Source organism: Camarhynchus parvulus, chromosome 4 (genome assembly GCF_901933205.1).
Source record: "Camarhynchus parvulus chromosome 4, STF_HiC, whole genome shotgun sequence".
NCBI lineage: Eukaryota > Metazoa > Chordata > Aves > Passeriformes > Thraupidae > Camarhynchus > Camarhynchus parvulus.
In genome coordinates this window covers 58,710,941-58,730,654 of record NC_044574.1, presented here as the reverse complement: position 1 = coordinate 58,730,654, position 19,714 = coordinate 58,710,941, and the positions used below count along the sequence as shown (strand labels likewise).

Below are 19,714 nucleotides of genomic sequence, written 5' to 3'. Positions count from 1 at the left end.
AGAGTTTCAGTGTGTGTGCCAAGCCGACCTCCTTGGGGCCCTGTCAGTGATCAACTGATTCACTGTTCAAAATTAGAACCCAAGCCCAGCTACTTTTGGCAGATTCACTCTGTGGGAGAACCTTGGTTTTTGGTCTGTGTTCAGCACATCCAACCATAGTTATTTGATTTATTTTACTGTGGTATTCTCTCCAGTGGTTTATTAAAAGGCACTGGCATTACCGAGCACTCTGTACAGCACCCTGAGGAGTGCTGGCAGACACCTGCCCGACTCGCAAAGCCTTCCCCAAACAACAACCTGTCTTAGTAGCTGCCTTAAAAAAAGGATTAATCATTTCTATTGCTACAAATCACCTATTTGATATTAACAGTAGCCTTTTTAAATTCACTTGCAAGTGGAAAGTCTGAGGCATAATAAGCAATGTGGCTCATTTATTCCCAAAATACGGTCATAATGCTAAAAGGTTTTCTAGAAAGCATATACTGAAACAATGGAATATTTTTCCTCCTTTTCCTGAGTCTCCCTAAAAAAAATACTTCTAGTGGAGATACACACCCCCAAGAAGGAAATTTTAAATTATCAGTGACTACTTTTCTATTCCTAATTAGTTTTTGGAAACCATCTGTTTTCTGTGAACATTATGTTGAAACTGCTGCTTAGAACACCATATGGAAAAGTTAACTGCAGCTCCAGGAATCTATGGTTCATCCTGCTTCTAAGTATTCTATAGACGTTTCCCTGACAGGCTTTTCTTTTGTGGAAAGAAGGCTGTAACAGTATTTTTTGTTACAAAACTCTTTACTAGTCAAAAAAAACCAAAACAACCCAAAACCACAACAAACTTCAGTAATTTTTACACAAATGTTTACATTCAATAGATGACAGTCAGATAATGGTGCTTTAAAAAGAGGAAGGACTATTAATAAACACAGAGGAACTCAAGCATCATGGAAGAACTGAATGCAGCTTTCTGCAGAGCTGCATTTAGGTCTAAAATTCATTTTCATGATTCATTTATTGCATCTAAGATCTAGATCAAACAAAACACAGCCGCTCAGAGCTGTAAGTGAGCAATAGATTCTCTGGACTCACACTGAGTTTTCTTAACTCAGTATTTATCTGTATGGATATTCCTGAGAGCATCTGGAGAATGCTGTAAAAGATACAGCATGAAATGCCTGCAGCACAAAAATCAAGTTCATTCAAAGTTCCTAGTCCTCCTGGGAAGATTCTTTTCTCTGATTTGGTTGACTTATTTGTAATACTTAGGATAACTCTAAAACCAGCAGGCTTAGAAAATGAAAACCACTTCCAAAACAACCCACAACAGAAGTGCAATCTCCCCCTACACACAGTTACTCATCATATGCTTCATGTTTAATTAAGTGCTGTCAACTCAAATTTAAGTTTACACACAGCCCCAAGGAATGTTCAAGTATTGCCCTGTGCCTCAGCAAGTTACTACTGTGATAAGTCTATGCAGGGAAGCAAAAAGCAGTAAGACTCAGCAACAAACAAGAACAGAAAAACACAAAAATTAAGAGTATTAGCAGTTGTGAAAATAGCTCTATTTCAAACATACACATTTCATCTCCCTCCAAGCTCATATTAAAGATGGCAGGAGCACCAGTTTAAAACATTTTTATAATGAGAAGGTATTCTATGCTTTTTAACTAGTATAGAAGTTAAAAAGTAAATAATATTAATTTTTATATGCCTCATAGGCTATATGCAAAGGTATCTACCCTCAGTCTGTAACTGTGCCACCTTCTTGGTCATGCACTTTAGAAGTTATTGCCATCCTCTGCCAACTCAGATTTCCCAATAAGTAGTGACTTGTTTTCTCAAAATTGGCAAATTTTATTGATATTTTAAGAATAAAATATTCTAAAATTAGGACTTTTACTTCAGTTAAGTAGACTGAAGTAAAGGCCATATTTATAGCGTGTCATTGTAAACTCCTTATATCCAAATGAATGCAGAAATCCCCTATGGGGATTTATTGTCTGCCACATGAAGTGGCAGATGCTGCATCAGCTTTTTCTAAAACTGTCTGGTGACATTCTTTTAAAGAAACACTGCAAAAGTGCATTTCATTTACTCCTTGATGGCCCCTCCAATCTCCACCATTCTGGGGAAGCACAATTGCTCATCCCTTACTACCATCAATCTTGGGACAAACTGACTCAAAGAAAAATAAAACTTTTTTTAAAATTCACTGAACTGAGTTCCATTAGAAAAAAAACATTCATTTGAAAGAATTACCTTTCTGTGTAGTAAGATTATACTTACCTAACATGACTGGTCAGAAGCATCAATATCTCATCAACTGAAACCCCAGAATATTTTTCTCCAAGTTGCTTCTCTTGGTGAAAATTACTTACTCCTCCAATGCAATGTTCTAAATAACTTTTACTACAGTCACAGCCAAAAGCTCCCAGTAGCTTTCCAACAGATTTGCCATTAAAAGATTTTAAAATGACACTATACTTTGTTGCAACAACAAAGGAAACCCCCAAAAATATATTGATACCAATATATTGATCTCTTATATATGATAGCTTACAAAATACACTTTTTATTACATTCCACATTAGAGGAAAGATTGCAAGAGAGGCAGGTGAAATGTAAGTGAAAATTCTCAGGGAAAATTATTTATGAAAAGCTCATAGAATCACTCTGAATAAAGTCATGCCACATTTATTATACTATAGAGAACATGGAGATATTGGTACATTGATGCAATTTTAGAATTTGTTAAATGTTACATTTACCTTTCAGTAGAAACTGTATATTATCAGCAGGAAAACCAAAAAGAATCTACACCAAATATACAAAAAAAAAAAAGAGTGAAAGAAAAAGGAAGAAAAAGCCATGGACACTCAATCCTTTTAAGAGGGAAAGATGGCAAGGAGTGTTGAAGCACGTAAGTTTATCCCTCAACTCAAATGCACAACACCTTGCCCAGAGACACATCCATTTAAATACCTTGCCTAGCACACACCAGCAGCACAGACAACAAGGGAAAAAGGGGGAAAGGGGGCATAAAAAAGCCTGTCATATTCAGATAGAAATCACATGGGGGATTTCCAAGGCTATCTTAAAACTATAATAATGAAATAATAATGATGCAGTAGTGGAAGCAAAGCAAGCAAGACAAATGCAAATCAAATCCCATCAAAGAGGTGGTGGAAAAGGGTCACTAAATTACAGGAAAGCAGATATCAAGTTCCTGCAAAAGAGGTGATGCACAGTAAGTAATTTGCAACCAGCAATTTTGTTATCACTGTTTTGCAAATGAAGAGCTTCTCAAGTGCTCCATGTATATCCATGAACTAGTGAAAACATGCAGGTATTTTTTGCAGATTAATTTCTCAGAACCCTAATTCTGACCTGAGAATTTAATTTTTAAAATAATTGTACATGTTCATAAGTTCACAAATCTGAAGAATAACCTAATACACCAAATTCTAAGAACTCTCAGCCAGATTTAACCAAAGAATATAGTCTAATAGAATATTAAAAGTGAACAATCAGTTTCAAATTTACTTTTTACTTTTAAAAAATCTGTTGTTTTGAGGATACAAATTCTGAAAACAATTTTATGTATTTAACAAAATACAAACCCTCAAGCATATATATATACACATATAGGTATGTATATAGACATATTCATAGTAAAGAATGCTACTTTTCTCACTGAAACCTGGTGATTCACTATTGGAATATGAGTTCCTTTGCTAATATTCCATTTCCCAGAAAGCCTGCACCCTCTATTATAGCAAATGATAATTTAAAAAGTAACTCTATAGAGTAAGACAAAGTTATAACTTGTTCCCTGTCATCTGGGGATAGTTTACACAAACATTCTACACAAAATTACAAAGTTATACAAAATATCTAAAATATCTACCCTTAGCTAAAAATAAAATTTTTTGAGTGTGCTAGTCAGACTAAAAATGACTCATGGTATGAAGGAACATGAATCATCTAAAACATTTTGAGGCTAATTATATATGAATATATAAAGCACTGAGAAATAAATGAGTTCAAAAAGAGCCTCTAACTTCAGACTCATCCCTAACAAAGTCAATTTACAAAAGAAATGTTAATATTCATTCCTCATATCATACCTGAAAAGATTTTTTTAGTTCACTCCCCAGTTTTGAACTTCATATAATCTTTTTTCTATCATGAAATGAGAAAGTGGTGTAATTCTTATCAATCTACTAACATGGATTCACAGTGGGGTTTGCATGAGAAATCCCAGTTTTTCCCTCAATCCTTCCCCAGCCTTTACAGCAGCAAATAATTTTTGTTCAGAGCAATGATAATTTTCACAATATATTGCCAGGAATCTGTATAAATTTTCAATGGCATTGAAGAGAAGAAGGAAACACAAGCACTACAATTTTGGAAAAGGGAAAAGATTCCATGTAAAATATAGCTCCATTTCCAACTATCAGCCAAGCAAACTGGAAGACCAGGAGTATTTTGCCTCTAATGCACATGTGAATCCAAGAGAATTTCACCACTAAACTCAGCCACAGATGAAGCAAAAAACAAACCCAAAAAAGCACATGAAAATATTTGGAAGTACTTTCAGATACAAGCTGAAAACTTGAGAAGGGTGAAACACTGAGGATTCATATTCAGAAGAAATACCCAGATATCTATTCTCACAGCTTTTCCATAGTCCAGAAGAACATACCTCAGTGTGCATGGTGCACTTGTGTCCAACCACTGGAGAACAGCCACAGCAAGTATACATCTAATTTTTCTTTGTTTACCAGTTGACTTTTATAACTTATTTTGTGTAACCAGAAGATTATGTACAAACTCTTTTCTACACAACAGCAGCATTCTCCATAGGATCGTACCAGGTTCCATTTCCTCTCCTCAGGGAGGCTCTTGGTAAAGAAATAATGCCCTCCACAGCCAGCCACCAAGTGAAGACCTGCTGACAGAGCTAATGCAATGAAAGCTGCTTTTATTGCTTAGTAAAGGATCCTTGTTCAAGCAATATGGATAAACGGAAGTTTTCAACTCCAGATAGGTGTTTAGAAACTTTTGGGCTTGCATCTGCCTCCCAAGAGATAAAGAAAGGAGGTTTAAGTGTTGTGATCTGGCCTTATAAATTCCATGTGACTAATCATATTTTAATAGCTTTAAAACTAAATGTGCTTTTTTCCTAAACATCAATCAGGCTGAGTTTTCAGGTGTTCCCTTCCCCATACTTAATAACTTTCGCTAGGTGTTTATATCCAAACACTCCATGTAAATCTTATTTCTTACAAAGGACTGTGACAGAGGCTTCAGAAAGCCTCAGATGAAAATAATATAAGGTTCTAAACTACCAGCCATTTTTAGAGGTACATAGTCTCTCATTACTTCTGATAATTTCCTGTTAATGCGTTTTTGATTTGTACAGAAACAAAATATTTGGCAAGTCCTTTCCATGTCCATTACAGTAGGTGTGGTGTCATTCATACTTCATTATGTAGACCTTAAATGAAGATGAAAAAATGAAGTTCCAGAATAGAAGCTCAAGGAATACAAAACTTCATCTCCAACCAATGTCAAAATATGTGAGCAAGCCATGAGAATTACTTCGGAAATTGCAGACAAATGTCTATCCATGTAATATCAAACATTTTCCTTCCCCCACTAACTTTAGTACTGTTCTAAAATTTGAATATTCAGTGACATACAGATAGGAAGAAAAAGAAGTTATTGAGATAAGTATCACAAATACATTTTTTTTTAAAGTCAAATGTTTGAGAAGTAGAAGATCGGAAAAAATAATGTGTAAAGTGTGCTGTAAGAAATCAAAATGTATTCATGCGCCAAACCCAATAAAATCTGTAAAATAATTACTAGTTCCAAGAGTATTCAAAGGCCTCTCAGTCCCTAAAAACTTCTCAGAAAACAGCTTTGCACCTTGGACTGAAACTTCTCTCCTGGGCTTCTTGATGTTTTATGACAGAAGACAATGACGAGGTTTTCACACATCCAATTACCTACTTCAGTCCAAAAGCAGAAGCAAATCCCTGCCAGGTAAAGGGAGATTAGTGCTTGAACTAGGAGTGTGCTCTTAAGGAGGTGACAGACTTCCAGAGATGCAGGTATTAACACCACTCTGATATTAAAACTCCAGGAAATTCTATTGTTTGCGTATGAAAGTGAAGGAGGAAAAAATACAGACAGAGCTTTGCAAATGAGATTTCATCATTTGTTCATTGTTCCCTTAGATTTTACAAGCTTAGAATATCCATTTTACTGCATTTTTGCTTTAAGTAAAAATATAAAGTAATATATTCTAAATTTTGCACGTATATCTTAAACAAATGTTAAAAAACATGCTCTAATACAACAGATTAGTGTGAAAAAATTATGGAACAGACCTTGCATGGGTATCTGCACACAGATTTCCCTGCTTAACCCCCCCAGGTCCAGGGAAGTGGAAAGAATAGTTTTCCCTTCAAGGCAAATGTATCAGCCACAAAGGGAACTGGCCAGAACAGTTGTTTGCAGAGATGGAGGGTTTTTTGAGTCAGATGTTTAGGACACCTCTTTGCAAATTAAACCAGAACACTTTCCAACTTCCAAGACTCCTCCAGACATCTGCCTCTACAGCTACATGGGCATATTCTAAGTGTCTGCATTATTGGGTGCCTTGCAAAATACAGGGAGAATGCTTGTCTCTCACAGTTGCTCTTCTCTTCATCAATTTTATCTTGGTTAAATCAACCAGACCCTTGATTTCTTTAAAACAGGAACAGCAGATTTCTACATGCAAGGAAATGGCACCTTCAGAAACCACTTACACAGACCATTTGGGCTCTTCTGGTACTCTTTGTGGAATAACCATCCTTATATATATATATATATTTTTTTTTTAGCTAACTGGCCTATTTTCCAACAATTTTATCCATAAGTCTCTAGGTACATGGTGAGTTGAAAGTAAGAGATAAGATGGGGAAAAGCCAAGAAAAGCCAAATCTACTAGCCAAAAATCCAACTTCCCATTGAACTTACAAGTTATATTTTATCCTTTCTTGCTTTTTTCTGAAATATTTTGTTTTCTTCAAGAAGCCTTTCACAATTACAGAGATATCATGCACCATGTATGAGTAAATAAAACACCAAATAAATATAAACAAAATAAATATTTAAGAATGTGGCATAGATCGCATATTTGCACAACAGGAAAAAAAAGAAAAGATTGTTGGCTCAGTGAACAAGTGCTACAAGAACACTGACTTTTACTGCCTACACTGTAAACACTGAGTTATCACTCCCTCCTATGCAAAGCTTTCAATCTGCAAGCCATAAACAGGGTCACTGTTCGTTTTAAGCGCTGGGAAGCTCTTTGCTTTTAGGAGCTGGCTTGTGTTGCTATGACTTTAATATTGCTTTTCCATCTGAGTCTTCAGGTTTCTCTGTTTAAAGGTTCACTGCAAATTAATCAGTGAGCAATATTTTAGACATTAAAGACAAATATTCCTTTCCTCTCTCCAACAAACTGTTTCATGTTTCCTGCCATTAATTTAGTAAGAACCAGAACATCATTTTTCTTAGCAACTGGTACAAATATAAAAGTTCATATTTTAAGATTTGAGTTCTTGCTTCAGTAAACTTAAGAAACACTAGCTGATTACAGCCAACCAAGAAGCAGCTACAGATCCATCAACCTGACAACCTGAAGGCCAAATCCTAAAACTAGAAATTCTGCTTATTATGAACAGGAACAGAGAAAATTCAGCCTCGAAACCCTTTCATACATGGTTGGTAAACAGCTTTACACTGTAAGATGTAGCAAGATTCTTAAAGAAAATTTGTATGTTAAAATGTTATAATGTAAGAAATGTTTGCTGAAGGAACACAGGGTAATTTGATTACAGGAAAAAAAAAATCAAGATCTCAAAGTAATGAGGAACCTGTGACACAAATCCTAATCTGGCATATGACAGCTGCAGAATAAATTCAAAAGATTTTTACCAGACTAATTATCTGTTAATGGGCAGGCTCAGCGGGACATAACAAATTCCCAAGGTTTAGTTTCCAAGTCATGTGACCCCATCTTTAGCATGGCAGATGGCAGACAATGACTGCATACCGCTCTTTTATTCCAAGAGCTCCACACACCATTTCTGTAACCCATCACTAAAATTATTGTAATCATACATCAACAAAGATACAACGCTACCGCTGGCGACACCGCTACTTCTGCAGTGATTGTTTCCCACACTGTGCAGCATGTCATTTTTATTAAGTGCTGTCAGCTCTCGGTGTGAGCAGACAAAAATTGAAATCCCAGTAGGATTTATCTTCTCTATAGATCCACAAAGACTTCAGCAAGTTGGATGTCACTTTTAGCAGGACACACATGCTTGCTGTTAGCTAAAATATCAGCAAATTTTTCAGCTGCCACGCTGTAATTTAAAAGTGCTGACTTCACACCAGGTTCTGATTTTATGTTCATCTTTAGAAATAATCTATTATTTTAACATCACACTTCACCAAGCTGCTAGTCCAATGGCAATGGGTATTACTACCACATCTCTAAACTGCACCTTGCTGGAAAAGGTTAAATTCACACCCAGCGTCCACACCAGCCCTCACACTCCCAGTAATGTTACAGCACAGCCCCACAGCCAGAATTGTGTATCCCTGTGGGAAGGAGAGAGATATGTTCTCTATTCTATCTGTACTGTATTCTGGGTTATTGATCTCCAGAAAGCAAGAATAGGACACAGGGGCTCCCCCGCTGTGACAAATTCTAAAGACCTTTGTTCCAGAGAGCCAAGTTTTCCAGTGCTAGACTGTGGCTGTTTCACATGGCACGACCTTTATTTTTTGCATATGCAACAAAGCTGAAGAGCTTCCTCCGCATTATTGCTCACTTCAAGTTTAACACACTCTTCTGAGATGACTCCCTAGATGTTCAAGACTCTGTTTCCTATTTAATCCTTTCTCTGCAGCACCTTCAGCATCACAATTTTGCTGCTTTGAAACAAAATCCTTACCATTTTCCTTTTTCTTTTTTCTTAAAATTATAATTGCACTAGTGATCCTCTGGCAACTGTGATAAAATTGTAGGTACTCTCCAGGCTAAATCATAAACACCACATTATCTGCCTGTGTACTTTGCACCACTGCATGTAATGAAAATGCTTTGGAAAGTGTTCCATGATGAATATGTACAGAAAAGACTTCTGCACTTTCATATTTAGAGTATTTTTCAGATTGCTGCCACTAGGAAAGGGCAGGGTTAATTTCAGGTTGGTTTCAGTCAAACACTTCCTTCCATATATAACTAGAGATGGGAATATTTCTACATCCATGAGCAGAGGCAAAACTATCTCCTCTGCTTGAATTTGCTACTTCCTCCTTCCTTCTAGCAATAAACAGCCCTGGCTCCCAGCTCTGAGCACACTGATTGGAAGTCCAACCAAAAATACTGTGTAGCGGTGTCCATGGATGAATTCATTTCCTGCCATACAGACTTCCTGAAGATTACAGCCACTTTAATTCTTTTGTTTTCAGTAAGACTTGCAAGGTTTGGATCTCACACTGACTAGACACAGGCATTTGTCCAGAGCTGCTCTCTGAAACAATTCCAGCCTCCAGCAAAAGCCCAACTTCCCTTAAATCACATTTCACATCAAACATTAGAAGAGGGTTGCTAGCATTAGGATAAAATTTACTTTAACTGTAACTTCTGCTGTTTGAATTCTGAGGGTTGCAGGTGTGTACACATGCACACTTTAATATTAACAGATATTCTAATTTTTATTTTATCTCCAGCTTAACAGCTTTTTTAAAGTGGTAGATCACCTTTAGTTACTGAAAACACTCAAACCCAATCAGTTTTCAGAAACCTCAGAGACTGCTGGACTCCAGTTATCTGCTGAAAATAGTAATAAAAAAATTCACCTCTTAATTATTCTTATTTTTACAGTGACTATCTACCATCAAGTTCCACAGGACCTGATCTTAACTGTAAGCCTGTTATTTCTTTTTCTATACATAGGGAAGACACAGAAGTAATTTTCTTTTGCTGCTAGGTTTTTTTCATTCATCACCCCAAAAAACTTGCTGATTATATTTCTATCATCTCAGTGATCCCATTTCCTTTAATCTTTCCTCAGAGAACATGTTTCCTTACATCTATTTACTCCTTTCTGGATAATAAAGCTGTGTCTAGCTGGCATCATTGCATTGAATAGGACAGAGCAAACTGGGCACCTGACACATACATCAGAAACAAGATAACTGACTGTAACTTCCACGTGGATGTTGGCTTTCCCCTCCTGTGCACAGCCAGAGACACCATGAATTCATCTTCACATCTTCAGCTGTGATCCTTTACCATTTCAGCCAGAACACTTGGCATTTCCTATCTGCATTGTTAATAACCACTGAGTGCAAGATTACTCAACCTGCTTTGTCCTAAGCTCTTTTTGCAGTTTGTCAAGATTCTAATCTTCTGTTGTCCAGGCTTCCTGTAGCTCATCTGTATTTATTAAACATATCCTCCATTCCATCTTGCAGGTCATTTCCAGAGACTCGTGCAGACACACGTTCATTGACCCCTACTCAATATGAAATTCCGGTTTGGCAGTGAGTCATCAATAACCACTGGGAACAGCAATATTCCAACCGTGCATTTGGTAAGTAGTGCATTTTTTCTGGACCATGCTTCCCTAGCTGAGTGATGAGAAAAGACAGGATGGAAAAAAATTCTTTCAGATACAAAGAAGTAGCCACTATTGTTTTCTTCCCCTTGTCTCTCTCCCCAGTCAAGTCATTGATTCATAACTATGCATTGTTAAAAAAAACCAACAAACAACAAAAAAGCCCCCAAACCTTCCCAAAATCCCACCTCATGCTCTCAATGAAAGCATCCTGTGTTCAGAGCTCAACCCAAACTGGCAGGCTCCCTGAATAGACAGGTGCTGTGTCAGTGCCCTTCTGGTCTGTAACACACATAAAAGTGACTGTACCAAACGTGACTTTTTACCAAACCATAATTTTTCGACTTCCAGGTGGTACAGGTATTCTATTGCTACATATTTACTCAAAGGGAGATAATCCAGCCAACCACAAGAAAGTGATTCATAGTACTGCTCCATCAATTTTTTGCCCTAAGAGTTAAGTTTGTTTAGCTCAACCTTAGGGAGCAGTATCATATCCAATGAATATCAGCTGTAAGATCATTAGACTCATGCAGAACTCCTCTACACTGCTTTTCAGGGTTTCCCTATGCCCTGGAAAGTAATCTTCAGCCCTTCCATGTTGGTCTCAAGTTGATCCAGTGAATGAGAAGAATGACTCTTGACATCTAGTATGACTTTTCCTCCGCTGTACTGTGAGTATATTTTCTGATTTAACTTCACAGGCCACTCAGTTCCTACTCTCTTGGAAGATCTCTCCTTTAGAAGTTCCATTCTTTTTCTCTAAAGACAATCTAAATGTATTTTCTGGGTTCATCTCCACAAAACATTTTACTATTTCTCACACATTATTAATTTGCGGACTCATGTCAGCTACAAAACCTCCAAACAAACAAACAAACTCCAAAACAGCTATATAAACACCTCTTTCCACAAAACAGGCAGATTCACTTCTTTTTTATGTAGATATGAACCATGAATTCTGAAAAGCATTTCTATCCAACGTATCTACTCTTTGCATAGTTCTATTGGCAATCATCTCCACAGTGTCAAATCCCCAATCACTCTGCTGCAGCTTGGCAAATTGTAAATCCCTTTCTATAAGCTGACTCTACCACTTGTGACCCTCATCCTTTAGGATGAATTCAGGGCCTAACATTACTATTCAAAATCTTGAAGTTAGCTGAGGAAAGACTCCTTGCCCACAAATTCCTTCTGTGGGATCTGCAATGCAGAGAATCACTCTCTGCAGCTGCCACTGACATTCCACAGTAACAATATATAAGCCTTATAAAGAGTTGTGAGCTATGTGAGGGCTTAAGGATTTCTTCCCCTCATCCTTGCAGATTAATACAACATTTCAGCTTAAAATAGTATTTTAAATTTCAGCAGAACTAGAACTGGAAAAAAAAAAAGCTGGAGATTTGTTTTCTTGCAAAATTGCTTGTAGCAAAAATTCAAACCTGTGCCATTTCCAATACATTTGTACAGTGTCTGTATTAGGTTAGAGTCTGCGATGCAAGATAAAAACTTGATTTACTTTGGTAGCTTTCAACTAGAAATCATGCCTGTTAACTCTGAAGCAAGTTTCTATTACAGTGGTTTCTTAGCCTTCAATGAGATATCACTGATGTAACAGCACAATTAAATGACAAAACCACAAAAAGTACGTGTCTAGAGCCTGGTTGCTTAAGGAACATCCTCCTTTAGTAGGAGAGAATTGAACTAAAGGGAAATATTTGCCAAAAAGTACTTAACTGCAATAAAATTATTTTTTTTAAAAAATCATGTCATACAAGTAGGGCTTTGCCAACAAAACAGAAAAATGAAATTCATATGTTCTAAAACTTCTCTCAGTACTAAACAGTAAGATCTCTACTGAGGTTAAGATTGTGGCAAAAATACTGTATTAATGGAAATTTTTGAGATCTGAATGACAAAAGCCTACCAAGAATATTGGGAAAATCTGTTACACTAATAAACAAAATCTCTCCTGCTCATCCCTTATTTTGGTTTCTGCCCTCTGTGATGGGTATGTTAACAGCAAAGCAAACACAAAATTCAGTTCTCAAAAGCTATCTTCTCTGATAAGAGTTTTGAGTCTGTCACTAGAGAATAAAAAAATCACTGGGAGGAGAGCACAATGAGTGATAAATACCTCCACATGTAGTAACTGTTTTCTTCCAAAACCAATTTACTTTTAAGGAGTACTTTCTAAAAAAAAATTCATTAACTGAAAATTGGAGAACTTTTAGTTCCAGAGATAGCCCCCAATATACCCCTCAAAAAAGACTTTCAAAATAAGGCTAATTTTTGTTGCATTCTCACTGTTTTGACAACAGAGTATAGAAAACATTTTTCATCCACCTTTTCAATCCTGTTATGGACATTAATCCATGAAACTGCAACACACTGCAGGTTTAAAAAGTGTGAAGATTTAGTTTTCTTTTGTGAGTCAAATAACACAAGCTTCAGAGCTGTGTAAGGTTTTTTGTGAGCTTCTCACAGGGAATCTCTCCCCCCAACTTACCACACAGTCCCCACCCCACACTTCACAATTACTGAAGCTCAAAGCTTTTTTAGTAAGAAAGAAACCCTCCATTCTCTTCAGAGATAACAAAGGGTTAACTTCCCAACTGGAGAAGTTTCAGTCTGACTGTCCTTGCTTCACAGTAGGATAGTGACAGATTCCAGGAAAATGCAGCCAAGTAAGGAAAACACTTTGGTCAAGCAAATATATTAGGCAAACCTCAATGTCAGAAGCACAAAGACTGGAACAGCAGAAGCCTCCACTGCAAAGTTAAAGCCTAGTTACTTGTACAGAAATATTTTACTCACTTAAAAATCTTCTCAACAATTTTGGGAGGTTAAAAAAATTGGTTGCTCAATAGCTTAAAAGCTAGAATTAAGGCCAGCATCAAAATAGTTCAAAAATAGATCTGTACTTCAGGCTAAAAAGCACTAATATGTTAAGTTACAGCATTCATTTTGAAACTGAAGATAAAAGGAAACCTTGCAACATTATAAAATCTTACAATTAAAAACCAGATACTTGTCTGTTTTCACACAGAATAATCAAGGAAAATACCCAACTCAGGTGTTATTCTCTGTTTTACTATTATCATCATCAAGATTTTGCAACAAGATTAATGAAGTCAGGAGAGTAAATAAAAACTCTTTTGAAAACATCCTTTCTCTTCTACTGGTCAGAAAATCACTGGGTTAATCACCATTTCTTCCTACACATTAAGTGTTTCTACTGGAATAAAAAAAATCACACCACAAGTTAACAGAACAATGCATTCCCTAATCAAAGGACACAAGTTTTATATATGCATGTCTTAATCATCTGAATTTCACCCCCATTTTAATATTAAACAGAAAATACAACCTAAGCCTATTCACTCAGGAAAATAAAAGTATTTCCACAGAGATAAAAATATGAAGGAGCAAGGAAAAAAAATTAGAACCATGAGAAACACAAGGACTACATTTATAGGAACATAGCCATTTACAAAATGCCTTTTTTTTAATGGTTGCCTTTCAAGCTGTGCCAACACCACAACAAACATAAAAGATCTGCCTCCCTAGCAGATTTAGAAGAATAAGCAATTACTACATTAGAGAAAATAGGCTCAGAAATTTCCACCAATTGGTCGTTGGCAGCAAAGCAACTCTTCATGTGCCAAACCCCAAAAAGCCCTTCGGCACCAACCTCTACATATACCGGCAGTGAACAAACAAATTAAAAAAACCCTACTGCCTCAAACTGGGGTCAGCCCTCCACTTTGGGGAAAGAGAAATAAACAAAAAATAAAACAAAACAACAACTCTCCATCCTCCTAGGTAAGTAGTAGAAGGCTTTTTTGGTTTTTTTTGTCAGGGTGTTTGAAGTGATAGGTCTTCGGGGCACTCGATCTCACAAGCTCTTAAAACACAGTTACACTGTGGTTGTGCAACAAAGGCTCCTTCCCAAAGCCTGTGGGAAAGCACAAGGCCTGTCTTCCTAATGGAAGGGAGGTCTCCACATTTACACACTGCTGCTGCTGCTGCTGGAACAGTTTACACAGAGAGGCAGCTGCATGCAGCAACTCTGCAGACTGCTCACAGTCAGAATTAGGGATTTCTCAATCCTGCCTGAGAACACTCTACAGCTGCAGTCCAAGTTCACTGACTGCCTTTACCACAGAAGGGGAGGAGGAGGTCTTGCAGCAAAAAAATAAAAAAAAACCCAAAAAAACAACCTATTTTGGAACATTACCAATAATTGGTCATCTCACCATACACTGAAGACAGGCATCATCCATCATGGGTGATGGCAACATGGCAACATGCAAGCAATGTATATGATATTTAATGTTAACTACTTTTATTGATCCCTGATGCACTATTGCATCTTCCATATCAGTGCAGATGAGTGGGTTTCTGCTGTTTTGACAATGCAAGAAGAGGTGAACGTGAACTGACAATCCTGGCTCTTGCAGTTTCCCTTACTGACTCCCTACTTGCTTGAGAGGACCAAAATCCTGAGACAGTGTCAGAACACTTCATGGGCTAAAGAGACTCATTACTGCATAATAAATATTTTATTATGCTATTTTATTATGAATTAAATTAAACATGACAAACACTGTTTGGATGTTCCGAGGAAGGATTCTCTATTAAGAAGCAGCATTAACAAATCTAATTTAAAATCAAGCCTATTAGAAGAACTAAGGAGCACGTCATTTTGCTGCCACCAAACACTGAAAATCAAGAGTTTCAGTGAAGCCTTTGCCTTGCTACATTTTCATCAAAACACAGAACTTGTTCTTTTCACATATTTCCCTACAAGAAGTGTATCCAAGCACACAGAACATAACCAGAGACAGAGCTCATACTGAGGCAATCTAAGTGCACTTGCTCTGCGATACATTTGCTAGAAGCTTGCACCACAAAAAAAAAGGGTTTTTGGCATTAAACATTATAAAAATAGTGAAAATAAAAACGCCCACATCTCTGAACACAACTGAAACTTTTACAACTACTTCATGCAGATGTATAGGTATGCAGGTGTATATAAATACCTGCTGAATGAGCAAGGATATCAATGTTTAGTCAACAATACAAGAGTCTGGGTACCTGATACCAATGTGATCTACTCTGTGCCTGTGTTGCTGTATTACTGAAGTCACAATTCTGTCAGAGTTCCACAGCAGTGTCAAATAAAAGTATCGGGTATCAAAGTCCTGCTCTATGAAGGGCTGAGTCATTAATGTGACTGATCAACACCAAGTGTGTTTCTGACACTTTAAACTGGTGCAGCAGAACAGGCTGTGGGCCACCCTTTGTATTTCTGTGCAAGAATACACACCTACAACATCATTAACCCTAGCTTTGTTTTAGTAGAGATAAAACTAAAAGCAAATAAAGCAAGTTGCAAAGATATGACCACCCTCCCAGAATGATTCATTTTAGATACAATTCTTGACCTCGGCTCATGTCAGTTACTACCTCTGGAAACAGCAATCTGTGGAAGTGCAACGGAAGGAGACACTGATACTTTTCTTATACCACTCAGTCACTATGTGGTAGTTTGAAAACACATAGATATCTTAAGTTCAAATGTTTCAAATAAACTGTATTACTCAATAAACAGTCGCTTTTTTGAGCAATGCAAAAATGCTGGCATAAAAATAATTTCTTTTACTTGAATGTAAAGATCCACTTATTTTACACTATATACAATTCTAATTTTGTTGCGTGTATTAATATTTTAATAAAGCTTTTAAAAGTTGATTTTTTAAACTGTCATTATTCAGAAGCAGATTAAAGCATACACAGTAACAAGAACTGAACTTATGAAAACTGAGCATCTCAGATTATTAGATGGCCACAGCAGTTTATTCTCCTACCTGCTTCCCATCCAGTGTACAAAGTCTCTTGACTACACCCGAGTCTAACTTAATGGCTTCGGTGATGTCATTCAAGACCTGTTCAAAGGAGTGAGCAGTCTTCTTATTCAGCAGAATTCTCACAGCTTTCCGCGGCTTTACCCCACTCCTAATAACAGTCACCAGTTTGGGTTTAATGAAATCTTTACTCTCCTTCACTTCGCTCCTCGTGGATGTCAAAGACGTCAAGGACCGGCTGGAGCCAGTCCTTATGTTCACGCACCAGTTCGGGTTGACGTTCTTGGTGTAATCAACTTTGCGATACGGTTCATTGGATGCACACACATAGCTCTCACCTGAAAAGAAGAGGACATGTTCACAGTTTAAGGGGGTTTGCAGCTACTTCGTCAACTTAAAAACTAGAAAAAACAAAAAAGACATTTATTTCAGGAGTGATTTTCCTGTATTTTGACAAGGAGGACTGTAAATTATCAGAGCTTTCCATCCAAACAACACTCCCACAGAGTGCTTTCAACAGGTTTCAAAAGACCCCTGGTATAAAAAATAGTGGCTAATGAGGAGGTTAAGGATATTTCACATGTCTTTTGTATTGAGTAATTTTGCAAGTCCTTAAATTACTTGAGCTCAACACATGATATTAAGAGCTTTCTCCTACAGTAGATATCTAGGTCCTCCCCTAGATATCCCTTCAACCAGGTACTTCAAGATATGTATACCTATGTCTGTGCTTATTTTACAACAGCAAGTTTTAACAGAATAAATTTAAGCACCTCAAGACCCTTACCCTGAAAGGCACTTTAATCTACCAGGAGTTACTGCCTTTCTACCAAGAACACATATTTGAAATGCATCCACTTTGATATTTCTTAGACCAATGAACACCTCCTGAGACCACAAATGAGTATTTGAGAGTATGGGAGGATAACAATACAACAATACATCTACACTTCCCCATTTTTAATTTATTTCCTAACTCAAAGCTGGTTTGGAGGGTTTTTATGGTTTTGGTTTGGGTTTTTGTTGTTCTTTTTTGTTTTTGTGGGGTTTTTTTCGGGAGGGTTTTGTTTTATTGGGTTTTGGTGGTTTGTTTGTTTTGGTTGGGGCTTTTTTGTTCCTTTCTTTGTTTTAAGGAAAAAAAAGAGGAGGACTACTTGCAGCTTATGACACCTGACAGCGATATGCAAGATGTAATCCATGACAAGGACATCTCTAACTCTGCGTTATTTGTGTAACCCACATCCTTGGGGTGTCACAAATGACATCCCAAGACATTCTTGAAAAGGCAAAGTATTGTCAGAAGCATAAATGGTAAAGCATTCAAAACTGACAGAATACACCATTGCTCTAGACAGCAGAGCTACCTATATCTTTAAAAGCTTAACCTGTTGTAAAATTAAAGCTACACACAGAGTCACTGGTGGAAGAAACCAAATTCACTTCTAGCATGCACAGCAAGAGGAGCAAAGAGTAAACACACATCTAGGGGACAGATTTGTAAGAGTTACAAAATGTATGTCTACATTTAGATACATACTAGAAAACTTCTAAACAACACTTTTGCATTCTGAACTCCAGTTTGGAGAGCTGATTTATCTTAGAAGTTGCAGAGCTTATTCTAAAAGCAAGATACTAAACTACTTTCAAAGCCCTGAAGAATTACCGTGACCTGAAACATTTTCTTGTTTCTTTTCCAATACTAATTACACTGCTTTGTAATTTATCTTGTATTTAGACCTTCTTGAAAGTCTACTTGCTGTATTTGAAAGAACACAGATTATACTTAAGCCAAGTTAACAATGATTTTGTTTGGGAAATTCTGGCAGCCAGTTCTGCCTCCACAAACATCACTGGGACTGTATTCCACTCAGGTACTAGGAAACTGGGGTGAAGTTCTGTGGATGCCACTGCCTTGCCTGTACTTTTCCTCTTCACTCATCCCCATTGCTCCTCCTCATATTCACAGATCAAGTAATGCAAAAAATAAACTGATGCAGACAAAACTAGACTACTCCTCCTTCCCCCCAAAAATTAGCTAAGAGAAAGGAGGTGTTTTCAGCACACAAACTCCTTGACAAAAGGCTGCATGCTGCACACTAGCACCAACTTACAGGTAGGAGAAAAAGAACCCCAAACTCCAGACAGCTTTGTAAGGACTGTCGTGTCTAGAAGCTTATGCTGCCCCACAACTACATGCTAAATTGTAAGAAATCTCCAAAAAATCTGGTTTTATCAAACCTGAGGAAGATATTGGATGAGATGACTTCAGAAAGTCCCTTTCAATCTAAGAGATCCTATGATTTTAAAGATGTGCACTGTTCTCTTCCAACAGTTGTTTTCGTCATCTATGCTGTTATTGCAAAACATCCCGAGATATTCAAGTTTGTGGCAGCAGCTCAGCTACAATAGAAAGCAAAGGTTTCCCCCTGCACAGCCTCCAACACTAGATTCAAAGAACTATGCTTGCTGTCTGGACAGTTGCCAGTAAGTCTGTCTCCAAACTCAGTGCTGCCAAAGGAGAGGCACCTCAAGAAGCTGGCAGCAGTCACACTCAGGAGGACAGAAGAGGCAAAATCAGAAGTGTAAAATAAAACTCATGGATTGAGATAGAGACAGTTTAATAGGGAAGCAGAAGCCACAGGGGCAAGCCAAGATAAACAAGGAATTCATTCACCACTTCTCAAGGACAGGTAGGTGTTCAGCCTCCTCCAGGAAAGCCAGGCTCCATCATGGTAACGGTGGCTTGGGAAGCCACATGCTTAAACTCTGAACTTTCCTCCTCTTCTTCCTTCTTCCCCCAGATTTATAAGCTGAGGATGATGTCATATGGTCTGGAATATCACTTGGGCCAGTTGGGGTCAGCTGCCCCAGCTGTGTCACCTCCCAGTGTCATTTTCCCCGGCCCTCTCACTGGTGTGAGAAGCCAAAAAGGCCTTGGCTCTGTGCAAGCCCTGCTCAGCAGGAACAAAAACATGCCCCTGTTATCAACACTGTTTCAAAAACAAATATAAAACATAGCCCACACCAGCTACCATGAAGAAAATTAACTCTATCCCAGCCAAAGCTCTGGGGACAGTCTGTCCAGCTTTGTGCAAAAGAGCTTTAAATAAATTCTACAAAGTACCTCAAAATTCACCATCACTG

General features: G+C 37.5%; 1 protein-coding gene across 6 annotated transcripts in view; it reads right to left on the bottom strand.

Annotated features, from left to right (window-relative positions):
* DCLK2 (doublecortin like kinase 2) overlaps positions 1–19,714 on the bottom strand; it is an 80,162-nt gene that overhangs the window by 49,893 nt on the left and 10,555 nt on the right. For all 6 annotated transcript variants that reach the window (XR_004060665.1, XR_004060666.1, XM_030946899.1 and 3 more), the window contains exon 2: positions 16,574–16,908. Coding sequence is in view for 4 of the 6 variants with exons in the window: in XM_030946899.1 (XP_030802759.1) it covers positions 16,574–16,908 (335 nt within the window). In the remaining 2 variants the exon portion in view is untranslated. The remainder of the gene's footprint in view (positions 1–16,573; positions 16,909–19,714) is intronic.